The sequence below is a fragment of the Phaethon aethereus genome (genome assembly GCF_964289735.1).
Source record: "Phaethon aethereus genome assembly, chromosome: 5".
In the NCBI taxonomy this organism is placed as follows: domain Eukaryota; kingdom Metazoa; phylum Chordata; class Aves; order Phaethontiformes; family Phaethontidae; genus Phaethon; species Phaethon aethereus.
In genome coordinates, this window is record NC_138579.1 from 55,110,294 (window position 1) to 55,127,249 (window position 16,956).

Sequence of the window (16,956 nt, forward strand, 5' to 3'; positions counted from 1 at the left end):
AGCATGGGGGTGCAGCGCTCCACAGAGGTGGTAGAGTGGGGAGTAGGGTCTGAAAGGGACAAATCTGTCCCGCCAGTCCCTGCCTCTCTAGGACCCCCATCCCCCTCCTACATCCCTGCTCCCCGTTCATGCTCTCCAGCACCCCAATGTTCTCCAGTGCCACCTGCAGCTGGGCCCAGACATGGTCTGTTCCCTGCTCCCCGAGCAGCGCAGGGTTCGAGACCCGCGAGTGGGACACGTGCCCTGACCCCGTCGGGCTGTGTGAGGATCCCACGGCTTCAACCTGCTCCCGGGCCAAGAGGGTGGGCTGCCCCCCCCGCGAACTGCCTTGGGTGCGCATGATTGCGACAGCACTGCCACCAAAGCGTTAATGCCAAAACGCTGGGTAGTTTGTCTGGTGGGAGGGTTTATTTTGTCCATTGTTTTTCTTCTCTCCCCCTCTTTTATGGGAGCTGGAATTGCTGGTTTCCCAGCACCGTTGTGTGTTTGCCCTGTAAATCATTGCTGGGCTTGGGCAAGAGGTACCCGGAAACGTCTCTCTGCAAGTAGCCACAGCCTCGAGCTCCAGGTCAGGGTTTGAGGGCTCACAGATGGGGGGGGGGGGGGGCTTATGCATACCCCTCCCAGGGCTGAGCTGGGGTTGTGGGCTGCACACACCGGCCACCCCCCAGTGAAGGAGGCCGCAGCACCCACCCTGATGCGGTTGCCAGTGCCCCCAGCACTGTCGGGTGGGGGAGGGCGGCAGGTACAAGTTTGGGCAAGAGAGAGAGGGAAACGGTTTTAAAAAAACAAAACATGTAACATGCTGAAAGGCCAAATTCAGGTTGTGATGGAAGGACGTGCGCCCCCCCTCAGCACTCGGTTTGACTCCAGCAGCGCTCAGACACGCTTGTTTTGAAGGGAGAACTCTTCTCCCCTCCCCAGTGCAGGCCGCCTTTGCGCGGCAAGCGGGGTCGCGCTGCGGGGGTGCCCCCCCAAAGGTGCAGAGGTGGGCCGGGCCCCACCGTCCCAGCCTCTGCGGCTGCCCCAACGCCCCCGGCTCCCCCTCCCGCCCCCCGAGGGCTTCTATACAGCACACACCAAGGAGCCTTGGAGGGGTTTCCTGGATTTTTTTTATTATTGAAGTTGTGGCATTATTTGCAATGGCAGTGGTACAGACCGGCTCAGGAACCATTGAAACAGATTTGTCTTCAAGTAAAATCTAAAAAATATTTTGATTGATAGCTACATCTTGTGAATGCAAAAAAAAAAAATTCCCACTATAAAAATAAATTTACATTTTGTAAATAACAAAAGCAAATATAGTGCCCTTTGGCTTAACCAAAAGAAAAAAAAAAGACTATTGGATGTCAAAAGTTATCCACATTTCTGACATAAATAGAAAATATAAGTTAGTATAACTCTTAAAAAAAGTTTTGTACAAATATACACTTGCTTTTTTCCTTTTTCTTTTTTTTTTTTGCACTGAGAGATCAGCAGAGATTAAACATTTCATATAAATGACTTTTAAAGCTTTACACTTCTGGCCAGTGTACTCACATTAGGCATAATACATTTCTATATAAAACGTAATACATTGCACAGTTGTACGTTAACACTGCTCCGTGCGCGGCCGCGGCCGGCGGGCAGGCGCTCCGGCTCCCGGTCGGCGCGGGGGGGTCCCGGCTCGCCGCGCCGCCCGCCCCGGCCACCCGCGCCTCCGAGGCGCCTTGCCTCCGGGGGCGGCGCGCCTCTCCCGTGGGTGCCGTAGTGCAAAAGTCTGGGGAGGAACAAAAAGGAGAAAAAAAAAGTCAGAAAACAAAAAAGGTGGAGGGGGGGGGGGGGGGGGGGGAAAAAAAAAGAGCAACGCAGAAAGCGCCCGGATCCCCCCGCCCGCCCCCGGGGCGCGCCTCACCTGGCTCACCGGAGCCGCTTGCGGGGGGTCTGCTCAGCCGGCACGGCGGCGGGGGGCGGCGGGCAGGCGGCGGGGCGCTCCGCCGCTGCCTTGGGCTCCGCCGGCCTTTTCCTCCTCGCAAAGAAATCTGGACGGGGGACGCAGAGGGGAGGAGGTGTCTGTCAGCCGCTGCGGCAGGACGCCCCCCACCCTCCCCCCCCAGTCCCCCACGCACCTGTGATGCGGGCCGTCGGGCCCCTCCGGCGGAGCCGCGTGCCGCGGCGGCGGGGCGCGGCGCGGTTCTCCCGGCTCAGGCGCCCCCCGGGCCCCTTGCCGGCGGCGGTGGGCGGCGGCGGCGGGGCTGCGGGCGCCCGGCGGAGGGGGACGCGGCGCCGCCCCACCTGCAGCGTCTCCCGGTAGAAAGCGGGCACGGCACCGCCCTCTACCTCCTCCCAGCGCAGGCGGCCGGGCCCGGGCAGCGGCGTGTCGGTGTGGAAGTTGTAGTCCCAGCGGCGCTGGTCGTCCTCCCCCATTTCCCGCAGGCGGCTCCGCAACTCCCGGCCCAGCTCCTCGTGGTCCACCGGCCCGAAGAGGCTCCTGCAAACGGGGCTGCGGCCGTGCCCGGCCAGGGCTCGCCGGGCCGAGAGGCGCTCCAGGGCGGCGGCGCCGGAGAGGTGCACGTTGGACATCGCCGCCGGTGAGGGCGCGGGGTGGGATGGGGCGCGGTGGGAAGGGGTGGGTGCCCCCCCGCCGCCGCTCCTCGCCGGCCGTCCCGTCCGCTCTCCCGCCGGCCCTGCCTTCCGCTTCTGAGCCCCTGCCCCCGGCCGCCTGGCTTTTAAACCCCGCTCCCCGCGAGTGCGAGCAAAACAACCATTAGCATAATAGTATTTCCCGGCCGTCGGCCCGCCGCGATTGGCGGGGACCCCCCCGCCGCCCCCCGGCCCCCGGCGGCAGCCCTCCTGCCCGCGCCCTCCATTGGCTGCGGCGGGCAGCGCCGCGCCGCCGCCGGCCGCATTGGCCCGGCCCGGCCCCGCCGCGGAGCGGGGGGGGGGGGCCGGCCCCGGCGCTGGCCCGGCCCCGGGGGGCGGCCGCGGCGCTCCCCGCCCGCCGCCGGCCCCGCTGCCTTTGTCTGCCGGCGGCCGCGGCTGCGGCGGCGCTTCCTCTCGGGCTTGGGTTTTTGTCCCCCCTTCGTGTTGCCTTTTGAGCCTGTGTGAGGGATGTGTATGTGTGTGAGGGGGTTACTATTCTTTTTTTTTTTTTCATTATTATGCTTTTTCCCGAGGGGTATCGCCGGGAGGTTTTTTTCGGCACCCGTGGGGCGCAGGGGTTTGGGGCGTGTGGAGGAAAACGGGATCGTTTCTGGCTCGGGGTTTTTTATTACGTTGCTGCAAAACAAAGCGAGATGCTTGCAGATTTCAAAACAAGCTGAAGGCTATTTTTAAAAACAGGGCTTCTCAGCTGCATGGAAGTAATAAGTTGCAGCCTTACTGAATAGAAATACATGAAAACCGCAGCATTTTCCTCTCCTAACTTTAAAACCCACATAATACGTGTTTGTTCACAGCAGATGAACTAATCTCGCTATTGTGTTGCCAGGGATCAGCTGGCTTGTGCTTTACATTTTCTGCAGGTCACTGCAATCGTTGCCTTTTGTTGTTTTGGGATGGGGGAGCATGAAAGGAAAGGGAGGGGGAGCATAATTGACACGGTGCTAAAATTGGGCCCAGAACATCATCCTAACGTTGATGTGTGCCTTGGAGGCTTGTTAGCACAGTGAGTTTTTCATTTGCAGACAACAAGGGAAAAGATGGACCTTTATCCCTCTTTGCGCATTTGAGGACACGCTGGCTCTCCGTGTACCTACGGCTCTTGCCTCTGGGAAGCTCGAACCCTGGAGCAAAGACAACTTGGATGGTTTTATTCCTAGAGGGAATAAAATTAATTTTAAATCCGAGGGTGGTGCTGGCTGTGCAGAGACTGCCCAGGTGCCAGCTTACAGGGCTGCAGGGGCTGGAGAGGCTGCACCTTTAGGTCCCGTAGGGCACTGGTGACCACAGGCAGGTGTCAGCTTCAAGAAGAGGGGCAATAGCCTTTGCACCCATGGAAAGCCCTTCCTTTTCCCCCACTGGACAAAAATAAGTCATGTTCCTACATGCTGTTTCCACAGTGAGCTCATGTCAGTGATGGAGCAGCCTTCCAGCACCGCCGAGGGCACTCGCTCCTGCCCTTGCCATGCTGCTGAGGAGCCTGGGGCAGCCACGGTGGCTTCCACGAGCTGGCAGGTACTGCACCTTCAGCGGTGCTCCCAAGGACCAGCCACGCCAGGAGAGACCAGCAGTGCCCGTGGTTTTGGAGCTATGAACCTGGGGTTGGCCATGGCTGGTGCAGAGGGGAGGTTACAGCCTGGCTTACAGCACAGGAAGGGTCCTTCTGTGCTTGGGCTGATGGGCAGCGAGAGACCACAGCAGGTTTGATCTCCTGAAATAATTTTCTGATGTCTGTGGGGGCAGGTGGGCTGCTCAGCTCAAAGGTCTGTAGCTTTGCAGTCAAAAGAAGACACAGCGAATGTCTTCAGAGTGCAGATCCCTGCTTGCTCCCTGGGCAGGGGTAGAGCCACGCCTGGCAGAATACTTTGTGACTGATGGTACAGACAGACCACTCTCATTTCACAAATAGTGGTAGCACAGGTATTTTAGGATATATGAAGGATTTTTTTTTTAACGATACCAGTTTAGATGTGGTGTTCTCAACAGATATTCTTGGTTTCCCATGTGAGCTGGACCACAACCTACCAGTGTGGTAATTTCAGGTAAATACTACCACACTATCCTTTCCTACCCAAAGCAGCCTTCGATGGTGGCCATGCAGAGCTCTCCTGGCCCAAAGGATGTCATCCAGTGAGCAGGTCATAAGAAGGCTCTCCTGGTGCCTCATCACTAAAAGCACATCGTCTTAAAAAGCAGGAGGTGGGCATCGGTTAGCACGGGTTTGGCCAGGGAGAGCAGGGGTGGGTCCTGGGACAAGCTGGGATGATAGGGGAACTTGTTGAACATAGCACAGTGTTCAGATGGGACTTCTTTCAGCAGCCTTCAGAAGTGCCTCTTGGGATGTAGGATGGGGTGGTTTTAGAAATAAATGTGCTATGTGGAGAAAATGCCTTGAGTTCCCTGAGAAACCTGCTGAAAAAGTGCCCTCTATTCAAGACGGGAGCCAAATGGCAATGGCCGGGTCCCTGCAGACAGGGGCTCTTTGTCAGGAGTCCTCGTGAACCTGCTGCTGTCCTCCCCCAGCGCCGGGAGAGGCCAGCGGCCGCCTTTCCTGTTTTCTGTCTCCTCGGTTTTGTACATTCCTGCGATGCAAGCCGAGCGAGCAAACTTCCCTGCTATTTGCAAGATGTGGGCGTGCTCTCTGCAAAATCCACATCATGGTTCTCCCAAACCGTTTTTCAGAGGTTAGCCAATATTTACGCAGTGCTTGAGGGATGCTTGGAACTAGGGTTTGAGCAGGGAAGTATTTTCAGGAGTTGCCTCGAGTTTGAGGCCACTTCACCTTCCAGCTCACCTGGGAGGTAAAGCAGCCCGAGTTGGAGGTCACCAGCTCTGTTTTTTTTTTTTTAGCTCATCTTCCTCACTGCTAGTGCTCCCCATCTCTTTGATTTTTTTTCTTTTGTTCTGTTATACACTTATGTTTTAAGCTGGTAGTAATAGTCCTGGGGACTTTCTGCTCACAGATGCCAGTTCTAGCAGTGTCTGTGCTTCTCTTCTCTGTGGAGATAGAGAGCATCCAGCCCATTTGAGAAGGAATACTGTCTGCACAGAGATGCTTTTAGTTTAGTGAATCCATGAACTCTAAGGCCAGAGGGGTATGTTATGATCCTCTAAACCAGCAGTTTGCCTAACATGAGCCACAAAATCCTACCCAAGAGCTCCCACCACCCATTAGCTTCTTTAGAAATTCCTGCTCCAGAATACTGGAGCGGAGTAATTACCGCTATGGTTAGAACAATGCCCCATAAGAATGAAACATTTTTGCTCAAAATATCCAAGTCATATCTGCTTATGTCAGAAAAAAACAATGCCTTTAACTAGCATGTATTCCTGCTGGCTGCTCTGCTTTGAAAGAATGAGGGGATAGAAAGCAAACTCCTTTATGGCATGTGCATCATTGCAAAGGGATTGTGATTGCATTTGACTACTCCTGTTTGGAAAGAGTCCAGGTTGACCGTCAGAGCCAGGGCTGAATCTGATAGCTTGGCAGAGAGGGGAAGAAAGGTCCTTGCACTGTAAACTGAGCAAGGAGTAACCGAGGAAACTTGTAAGAAGTTATGAAGGTAACAAAAGAGACAGCCTCAGTGCTGTCGTTCTGACGGAGCTGGTTGTTGCGGACTTCCAGGTTAACTTCTGCAGCACAGAAGGGCTGCAGGTGAGACGTTTGTGTATGGAGGCGAACGGGTCCCCATGACACAGTGCCACAGTGGAGCACTCCTCCGTCTTCTGGAGAGTCTCAGGGTGAACATCTCCTGCAGGTATTGTCCTCAGCGTGCTGCCAGACAAGCAAACCCGTTGTTGGGCCCCAGAGGCTTGAAGGTTTGTGCCTTGCTCCCTTCTCATTTCCTTTAATACACCCTTATTGTATACACTCAACAATGTTTAACTTGGGATTCTTCAAATGCTGTGCGATCCACGTGCAATTGCTTTATTTCAGAACATGTTATGTTCCATAACTGCTTTAGCAGAGACGCAGACCAGTAAACATGGGTACTTTATCTGCCATGCACTTCTCTCTTACTGTGCTTGTGATCACAAGGAATTTGCAGTTTTGCATTTATATCAGTGGCAATTTTGCATGGTACTTTGTAATCCTTCTTAAATAAATCAATTGCAACTAAAGTTCAAGATAGCACAGACTGCCCAAATTGCTCATCAAGGTTTTTTCACTGGAGAAGTAACTCTTCAAATTATTAAAGCTGTTGTACATTCAGAATTTTCCATTTCTTGACATGGTCATAAAAAGTCAAATTGTTAGATCTGATAGCTAGGTAAAACTACCCTAGATCGAGGGTTAAAATGGGAAAAGATAATCTGAACAGAACCCTGAAAAAATTCTGGTAGTTTTAATTGAATTTGAATTGCTTTTTGTTGCATTCTCAAAAATATGCAAAAGCTAACATCTCAAAAAAAAAAAGCTTTATCTCATTTAATTTCCTTTAATTTTTTTTTTTAATTATTATTTCTGTTCTTGGTTGTTAAAAGAAGAGCTAGCCTTGCTGCCCAGCTGCTGCGCATGATTAGGGGAGCACAAAGGTAGCAGTGAATTTAGACTAATCTATTGATGGACCTGCCAGTGTACCGGGGGCCATCGCATTCTCTCTTCACAATCTTCTTTTTCTCTTTCCATCATGTTGTTTTACTAGATGAAGTCCACTCGCCATCTGGCCCTTCATGACGGATTGAAAGCCTGACTGGTTTGTCGGATGCTCTCTGCGAACCGCGGTGTAGCAAGCCCTACCAACACCATGCTGTTAACTTGGAAAGCAGGCTGGGAACGGTGGGTACCAAACAGCATTTTGGGCTCACACAGTACGTACTAGTGGAGGGTGGCTCTTTTTTGCTGGCTGTCTGTGTAGTCATATTTAGGCATCAGTTAAATATTCCGTTTATTTATACTGCCTGCTTTTCTGTTGGTATAACTTTTGTGAAAGTCATGCTTTACGCTCACAGGTACCGTTCGTTGCCTCTCTTTGTATCAAACGAGAGGTTTGCATTTTGATTGTTTTGACATTGCCCTTGCCTTTCGTCTTGATCCATGGCAATATTATTTTTGTGATACATTATTTCTACTTTCTGTAGCGTGGGTGTGGTGAAGGGGCCATTCCACAGGTTTTGTGTTTGGTTTCACGTTACTTAAATAAATGTATTTTTTAAATGCTGATAGTCTTCCACGAGTCCTGAAGGAGATTGTTCGTGGCTTGGACTGTTGCAGAGGGGAGGTGTCTGGTCCAAAGACAGGCTGAAGAACAGCAGTTAGTGCATCAGGAGTATCTTCAGATGGACCCAATGCGCACCTAGAGACAAAATCTAAGGGTATGACAAAAAAACCAAAAGACTAGAAGGTGCTTGAAGTCTGGCTATGAAAGCAACAGACTTGCGAAAAGTGGAGGGTGTCTAAAAAATCCTGATCATAAAGACCTTAAAAACAGTTTCAAGGGACAATAAATGAATCCAGGTTTTAATTGCCCCCGTCATGTCCTCTTCCCCGCCCCCGGCCACCTCTGCCCGCTCCCGCTGCCGAGCTGACTTGAGAACGGACCCCGGCAACAAACGCCTGTGCTCCGGCCTTGCCCTCCTTCCCCACTTCTGCCGGTTTCTGCCCCTCCCCGCCGCCCGGCAGGGCGGTCCGGCCGCCCTCCGCTGCCAGGGGGGTTCCGGGGGGACGGGCAGGGGAGCGGTGGGGGGTGGGGGGGCAGCCGGAGCCGCGGTGCTTCCTCACCCTCTGCCAAACCCTGCCTGCCCCGCCTGGCTGCAAAATAACGGGAGGAGCACGGCGTGCCCCCCTCCCGCCGCCCCCCCGGTTCCCCTGCCCGGCCGCTCCCCCCAGCCCGGCGGGCGGCTTTGAGGCAGAGCCGTGGCGGCGGGATGTCCCCTATGTGTGGGGCAATGGTGCCCTCTAATGTCGGCTGGGCCCGGGAGAGGCGGGCGCTCGCCCGGGTGCCCCGGCTCGCCTCCGGGGAGCGCGGCCTCGGGGGTGGGTTTGCAGCGCGACCCCCCCCGCCTCCCCCAACGCACTTGCAGCCCGTTGCCTTCCCGCACCTCGCTGGCCTGCTCTGCGGGACCCAGCCCCCGCGGGTGTCCGCGTTCGGCTCCGGGTGCCGTTCGACGCGCCGGGCCATAGGTAAGGACGCGCTCCCCGCTTCCTCGCAGCTGGCCCAGAGAGCTCTAGGTAAGGTCCGCCCCGCGGGCGACCGCTCTCCACGCCACCAGCCTGCAGACAGCCCTTTGCAGCTCAAATGAGAGCAGCTTATTGAAAAGTGCGGATTTTAAATCTACGATGCGAGCACAGTACTTCTACGGTAATAAAATATATTGAAGCTATATTCACCATCCTCTAGATTTTTCAAGATGTTCTGAGTCTGTGAAGAGAAGAATACATCACTCCATTCTGTGAAAACTGGGCTTAAGGTGTAGCTTGGCAATCATGGAATGGTTTGGGCTGGAAGGAACCTTAAAGATCACCTAGTTCCAACCGCCCTGCCACGGGCAGGGACACCTTCCACTAGACCAGGTTGCTCAGAGCCCCATCCAGCCTGGCCTTGAATGTTTCTAAGGATGGGGCATCCACAACTTCTCTGGGCAGCCCGTTCCTGTGCCCCACCACCTTCATAGTAAAGAACTTCTTCCTTATATCTGACTTAAATCTACCCTCTCTCAGTTTAAAATCGTTACCCCGATCCTATCACTAGACTACCTGGTAAAGAGTCCCTCCCCATCTTTCCTGTAGCCCCCCCTTTAAGTACTGTAAGGCTGCTATAAGTTCTCCTTGGAGCTTTTTCTTCTCTTGGCTAAAAAAACCCAACTCTCTCAGCCTATCCTCACTGGGGAGGTGCTCCAGCCCCCTTATCATCTTTCTGGCCCTCCTCTGGACCCGCTCCAACAGGTCCATGTCTTTCTTATCCTGGGTGCCCCAGAGCTGGACGAGTAAGGGGAAGAATCACCTCCCTGGACCTGCTGGCCATGTTTTTTTTGATGCAGCCCAGGATACAATTGTCTTTCTGGGCTGTGAGCACACACTGCTGGCTCATACTCAGTTTTTCATCCACCAGTACCCACAGGGTGCTGGGCTTCTCAATCCACTCACCGCCCAGCCTGTATCCGTGTTTGGGCTTGCCCCAATCCAGGTGCAGGACCTCATGCTTGGCCTTGTTGAACTTCATGAAGTTTGTACAGGTGCGCCTCTCCAGACTGTTAAGGTCCCTCTGGATGGCATCCCTTCCCTCTAGAGTATCAACACCACCACTCAGCTTGGTGTCATCTGCAAACTTGCTTGTAGGTCCACGGTCCATGTCCCCAACAAAGATGTTAATTAATACTGGCCCCAATATGGACCCGTGAGGGATACCACTCATCACTGGTCTCCACCTGGACATTGAGACATTGACTGCAACTCTTTGAGTACAACCATCCAGCCAATTCCTTATCCACCCAGTGATCCACCCGTCAAGTCCATTTTAGAGGCAAGGATGTCGTGTGGGACAGCGTCAAGTGCTTTGCACAAGTCCAGGTAGATGACATCAGTCACTCTTCCCTTACCCGTCAATGCTGTAACCCCATTGTAGAAAGCCACCACATTTTTCATGCACAATTTGCCTTTATCCCGATCACCTCTCTGTTTTGCATGTGTCAGCATAGTTTCCAGGAGGATTAGGTCCATGATCTTGCCGGGCACAGAAGTAAGACTGACTGGCCTGTAGTTCCCCAGGCCTTCCTTTTTGCCCTTTTTGAAAATCGGGGTTATGTTTGCCCTTTTCCAGTCACTGGGAACTTCACCAGTCTGCCATAACTTTTTAGAGATGATGGATAGTGGCTTAGCTCAATGATAGCTCAAACCCTGGAAGTCCAAGAGAAGGAGATGCAGTTGCAGAGGATGTGGACCTCAAGACACATATGTGGTTTCATGCATGGCTGGCATGCCTCGGGGAGCCCCGGGAGCTCTGTCTCCTCTACGTCTTTCTGTGGCTGGTTCCCCCCCTGGGGGCGGGTGGCAAAGTAATATGGTGCTGTGGGATCTGGCTGTTCCTTCTCTCGCTCCCCAAGTTGAATTCCGTCTTCTTATTTGCCTCTCCCTCAGGGCTTGCTCCCTCCTTTCCTTGCGATGGGATGTTGAGATACCATGCGATGATGCAGCATGATGGGATAATTTCTCCCCCCTCCCCACCCCCTGGCTTCTTGTTTGTATTTCTTTAATTAATTTATCTTCTTGCCTACAGCTTTAAATTTGCTTTTAGCGTAGTAACGTTCTGAGGACGCAGCACTCCAATTTTATTTGCTCTTAATCTCGAAAAGCAATCGTTTTATAATCTCCCTGCTAGATTCAGAGCATTAATTTTGCTGCAGGCTTTGAATGTGGACCAAACATAACCTAGCCAGGGGTGAACCTGCGACGGGAGTGGTTTGATGAGCTCCCTTGGGGGAGTCCATCACGTTCGTTTTACAGCCAGTTTAACTATAATAAGGCTGCCCTGCCCGCAATACGGTATGTATTCATACAGAGGAGGGAGTTAATTGTACCAGCAGCACACTATAAACACGTTTATGTCATGCAGAACAATTAGTTCTGTGACTCATTGCTGGAAGCTCAGCCTGTGTAATATATGGGGCAGCATTTAAGCATTTGTATGTGCCACCCGCAACAGCAGTCAGAACAAATCCCACTAGCGTTTGGCATCCCGCAGATCCAAAGAGGAACCGAGTGCCGTATCCCCTAACAGAGCAGAGGGAGTGGAAGACCATGGACAACACTGGCTTAAAGGTTTTTGAATGGTTTGCATTACATCCACCTACATTACTTCTTAATGAGAGAGATAGTTTTTGAGTTTTGGACAGAAGCTGAAGGGACTTGCTACCTTGGGCCATGGTCACAAATATTGCTAAATACTCTGATTACATGTGATTGTAATGTCCTTTGGTAGATGGCGGAGGCCAGGAGAAAGCTACGTTTTTTCCTGCGCTATGACCAGGTTGAAGAATCATGAAGTCATTCTGTAGTCTTAAAAGTTACCCTTACCAGCCACTCTGCCACTTCTTGCAGGAACTATTGCTAAAAAAAACGTGTAGGGCAGCAAACTCCAGGTGCCTGACCCTGAGTTTCAAGTAGGGTGAGTTTTGGACTGAGTGAGGACAGGAGGATCAGGCACACAAGAGATGGACTTGTACCTGACTCTCAGTTAAACTTCATTTTCATAAAGGTACTACTAAAGACACACCCTGATACTGTGCAGGAGAGCAGGTATCTCACTGTCTCCCAGCAAGCATGCAGTCACACATGACGTAATTTCAGAGTGACATGGGACAAATTCTTCTCGTATGAACCGTGAGCCACATTCGCATAGTCGTGACCAAATGAGTCTGAAACAAATGTTTTCCTGACAGTAAAAGCAGAAGAGGAGCTGGATGAAAGACCTGGAGATTAAATCGTGGCAGCATGGAAACCAGAGGCAAAATTCCCAGTGAATTGGGGTCAGGGTTTCAGCCTAGAGCCAAGTAATCCAGATCTCGCAGCTCTTCTCAAAGTAAAAACGAGTCAGTTGGTCATCATCGGTATTCAAAGGGAAAATATAAACCAGGTGAAATCATTTAAGCTGACAGGGGCCAAGTGGTAGTGAGTTTGCTCTGGAAGGAAAAAAAATATATCTGGAGGTGCTATGTTTATGGAGTCTCATTGCTCTCTAGATCAAATGCACTTGCTTTGCAGATGGGGGAATGGCTTTTATTTCTTTTAAACTGCAAACCTGCAAATTTAATCTAGAGCCTTTCCTTTTCATGCACCACAACTGTTAAGCAAGGTTCTCTGCTGACCTGCCCCTGCAGTCCCGATGAAGTCCTCAGCCCTTCTGCAGTCCTGCAGCTTCCAAGGGTGCCTCCGGTGAGATTCGAGGCGGTTGCTGCTTCACCTGTGCAGAGCTGATTTAATTGCCAAGGCTCAGGAGGAATATAACCTACCACTCCTCTGGCTGTGCTGGGCAATAAATAAAAGGAATAAATCCTTATTTTTTCATCTTGAAGGTAATGAGGAGAGCACCTGGGCAAAGTTGCTGAGTAAATTGGCGTCAGTTTTAGTAGAAGTCTCCAGAACTCAGCCAACATAAGAAGCCAAGGGGGAATTTCTTCCTAGCATCCTCCCTGAGGCAGTTTGACAGACATAATCCCATTGCTGTCTGGTAAGGCATTAGGCAAATGAGCTGGGATAGACCTCTTCTTCTAGTGGCATTTTTTCTCTTTCTTTGTTTCAAATATCCTAATTTTTTGCAAAATCCTTAAATTCAATCTCTGCTTTAGCAGGACTGGTTCTCAACCAGTTTGGATTGAAAATTTGCAAGACTTGATGGATTTCTGGAAAAGCCAGATGAGGGATCCTGCATTTAGTGCATGGAGACTTTGACGTAGGGAGTTGCATGTTCCAGGAATGGAACATGTGAACTGCGGAGCAGAGCTCCAAGTCAGCCCTTCTTGGGTTATTTCCACCCTCTCCAGAGTGTGAAAAGATTAACAAATGCCAAATGGTACTGACAGTGGCAAGCCCAGCCCAAGACTGTGCAGGCATTGCTGTTTTATGCCAGCCTTGCATTTGGCCTCAGGAATGGCCTAGAATTAGGCACCAATATTAAAGCAAAAAGCCTCAAAAATAAATAATGCAACAGAAAATGTTTAGTGCATCCTGGTCACAGCCATCATCCAATCGTCCCATGAGCAGCAGCCAGCTCTGGTTGGGGCTGGCAAACTGTTGTCTTTGGCAAGTTTAGAAGCACTAATTCCCTCTCTGTCCTTTTCCAGGGCATAAATGCTTTTTCCGCTCCTTGTGGAAGGGTCTGGGTCTCTCCTTCTCTGCTGACAAGTCCACGGCAAGTGCTAATACCTTTGCTCAGTGACAAAGTGTCAGGGGGGTTGTGAGCCTGTGGTCATCTTGGGGACAATCTTTACAAATTATTTTAAAATATTTAAAAAAAATAAATAGCTCTTAGGGATTTTCTCTTAGGAAAACTTTTGTGTGCCACTCATGTCCCACTTGAAATTGTTCCTGATGCCAGAGCTGGATCCTAACAGTGTGCAAAGTTTGCTTTGATTCTTGAGAGAGACAAATTTTGTTCATAGATCCTGCTGTTGTTCCAAAATAATTCTGAAGAATTATTGTAAGCAATGAGCTTTCAGGAGAGTGCTTTAAAGTCACAGTTGAGCAGGTTTGGGGTTTTTTTGTGTGTCAGATGTAGCTGCAATGTGTTAGGAAAGTATCCTCATCCTTTAGTCTGAAGAAATGCCATACCTATAGAAATTGAGCTAGAAAGAAGTGAATGGTACCATGCAGGTGCTGGCCTCTTAATAGTGAAGTTTCAGATATATTTGAAGTGGGACTTACTTGTACGATAGATTGACTTTAGGGATGTGTCTTCTAAACTTTTCCACCTCTTATCTATCTGTCCATGCTAGAGTTGTATTCAGTGTTCAACATTGGTTTAACTGAATCACCTTGAAAATTTTCCCCAAACTGCTGTGAAGATCCCTGATGCCCCACTCAAGAGCCATTAGTGGGTCCTCCCTACAGCCTCAGTGCTATGGAGCCCGTGAGGAAATTCCACGTCCAGCAAAGGAGGTTTGGTTTGTTTTTTTGGGTTTTTTTTTGTCTCAGATGAATTCAAGCAGAAGGCAGGTGGGAAGGCCGGGGGGAAGCAGTGAAGCATCTCCAAAGCCTTCTGGTGGTTTGAACAAAGAAACAGCAGCCTTGGAACTGTCATGCCTCTTGTATTCCTAACTAAAATGAAGATTGTATTCGTTCTCCCCAAGTGGACCTGGCTAGAGCCTTTACTGCCAATGCAGGGGATGCAGACCTGGCTGGAAGAGTGAATACTGCCAAGGGCTAGTGTCTTCTAGAGCTTTAAAAAACGTTTTTCCCAGGTGAGTTGGATGACGGACAGGAGTATGCACTCTGCTCTGACTTGGAACTGTGTGAACTCGGGAGTTTGCTCTGGCCATACAAATCCCATTCAAGACTTCAGCTGAAATCAAGTGGTGTTTATTAGAGGGGAAAAAAATAAAGACCTTGGGTGAGGCTTTGAAAGGCATTTAGAGTCCAGATATATCAAGAGGTGTCCAGCCACCTTTAGGAGTTCATCACCTCTGAGCTGCTGATAAATCCAGCCCTGCGTGACTATGGATACCTTTGTCCCACCACTTCTGTCCCACCACTGTCCAAGGGCAGTGAATATCTGCAATGTAGGGTTGTCTCCCACTCACATAGCGGATGGAGCCAGCTGGGCATGGGGGGAGCCATCCCCTTCCCTCCACATCCCAGGCTGGCTCCACACGGGTCCCAAATCCACGTGGAGAAACCAGCCCGCCAAATTGAGCAAGTCTGGGAGGGTACCCACGTCTCCCCTGGCCCTCAGCAGGTAAGGGTTTGTCTGAGGATGTAACGCAGACCCTCGCCTCTGCGGGGAAGCCGTGGCTGGGACGTGCAAGGTTTCACCGCCGCGTGCTTTGCCCTTCTTTCGTTGCTTTATGCAGAAACATACATTAGCAGAAACACTGAATACACATCCGTATTTTGTTTGTGCTGTGCGTAGCTTCGTCGGAAGGCTGACTGACAGAGAGATTCTTCTAACATTGTGTTGCTGGTGGTCCCCTGAATGCTCGAGGGTTATAAATCAGGCAATTGTTTGATTCTGACACAGGAAAATGTTTTGGTAAATGCAGGAGGCTCAAGGCTAGCTGAAAATGTCTGGGACTCCCATTGTGTGCAGAATGTAATGCGTGCAGAGGAAATCTGCAGCATTCCTACGGCAAACCACAACAAGAAGCTCCATACAGCCCAATCAGTTACAATTCTCATATAAATTGTAATGGCTTAAATGTTATTTAAATGATAAACAGCTTTTGCATTCCAGACATTGCTGCGATTCCAGAAGGTGGCTGTATAATACCAGCTGAATGAAATATTGCATATTGCAGCCTAAGTATGAGGCTTTATTTGTGTGTGTGTATCCGTTTTTGTCACATCTAGCATATTCTTTGGCTATAAGCCTTGGACTTCCAATGCACTGTGTGTATTTTGGAGCCCAGGGCTTCATCCATTATCCGGCAGCAAGTTGTCTGAAGGTCGGTCACGCCAACATGCCAGTAAGCTGAAGACGCAACCACAGAGGCAGCAGAAGTATCCATCGCTTCTGGGCTGTCACCATCCCTTATTAGCGTGTGCAGTTTTGCCTGGACCCTGCTCAGCAGCAGATGGTATAACCACTCCTTTAATCACAGTTTCCTGCATAGGTGGCCATGTCATGCTTGCTTAAAACCAGTGTGGCTTGAGCATTAGGGAGAAGTATGTCAAGTCTGAGGGAGATCATCCCTTGCCCAGGACAGAGCTCACCCAACAGACCTGGACTTTCACTATGGGAAAAGTAATTTTTTCTCGCCTATTCATCAATGTCCTAGCATAGCACACCACTAGAGGCTGGTAGCATTTGCTGGCTTTTGATACCTTCACTTGAAGAAGAAGGTCAGAGGCTTCTCTCTGGACAGCCCAGCAGCCCTTCTCCACTGCATGGCAGCAGCTCATTGAAACTTGAGGGGTTTCTGTTTGTCCAGGAGAGATTTTGGGGCAGAGGTGGGCCACAGCCATGGCAGCACCTGGGACATGACTCTAGAGGTGGTCCTCTGGCTGAGCTGAAATACATCCTAAGCAAGATGCCACTCGGTGTGAGCAGGCACAAGAGGCTCCTGCTCCGGTGAGGTCCTGCTGGAGCCAACGAGACTGGATGAGTACAAAGAACTGAGCTTTTTCTTCCTATTTGGTCATGTTATTCTTGGTGCAACTCTCCTGAATTCAGGCCACGGGATTATTCCAAAACTCTTTTGCAGTTGACACAGTCTCTGCCCCATCTGCATATTTTGTTGTCAAATTCCAGCATTCTGAAATGTTCTCTTTTGGTTTAATTTTTCCAGCGTATTAGAGAGGAGAAACTGCCCTGTGGTTAAACAATGGGACTGGCGTCCAAAGGATGGTGGTGTCTGATTCCAGACTTCCTCTGTGATTTCAGGCAAGTCATTAAACCCCTCTGTCTGAGTCCCATCTGCAAGACAAGGAGGATCTAATTCTTTTCCCTTATCTTAGTCTCAACTTCTTTTTGTGTTTGCAGAGCACCAAACGGGGCCTCGATATTGGCTAGAGCTTTGGGGCTTTACCATTAAAAAGTTAATAATAACCAGCCATATTTCAGATAAAATGTGATTTGCAGTTTAATATGCAAAGTAACAAAGACTTTACCAAAAGAATGAACAATAGCCTTTTCCATTTCACAAAATAATTTGCCAGACAGAATA

General features: G+C 50.8%; 1 protein-coding gene across 1 annotated transcript; it reads right to left on the minus strand.

Annotated features, from left to right (window-relative positions):
* Nucleotides 1-621: 621 nt before the first annotated feature.
* CDKN1C (cyclin dependent kinase inhibitor 1C) lies at nt 622-2,838 on the minus strand. The gene has a single exon (XM_081999920.1). The coding sequence runs from the start codon at nt 2,560-2,562 to the stop codon at nt 2,056-2,058; it is 507 nt and encodes a 168-aa protein (XP_081856046.1). The 5' UTR covers nt 2,563-2,838; the 3' UTR covers nt 622-2,055.
* Between the last annotated feature and the right edge of the window lie 14,118 nt (nt 2,839-16,956).

Coding starts and splice junctions, on each gene's coding strand:
- CDKN1C (XM_081999920.1), bottom strand. CDS start 2,562: ATGTCCAACGTGCACCTCTCCGGCGCCGCCGCCCTGGAGCGCCTCTCG.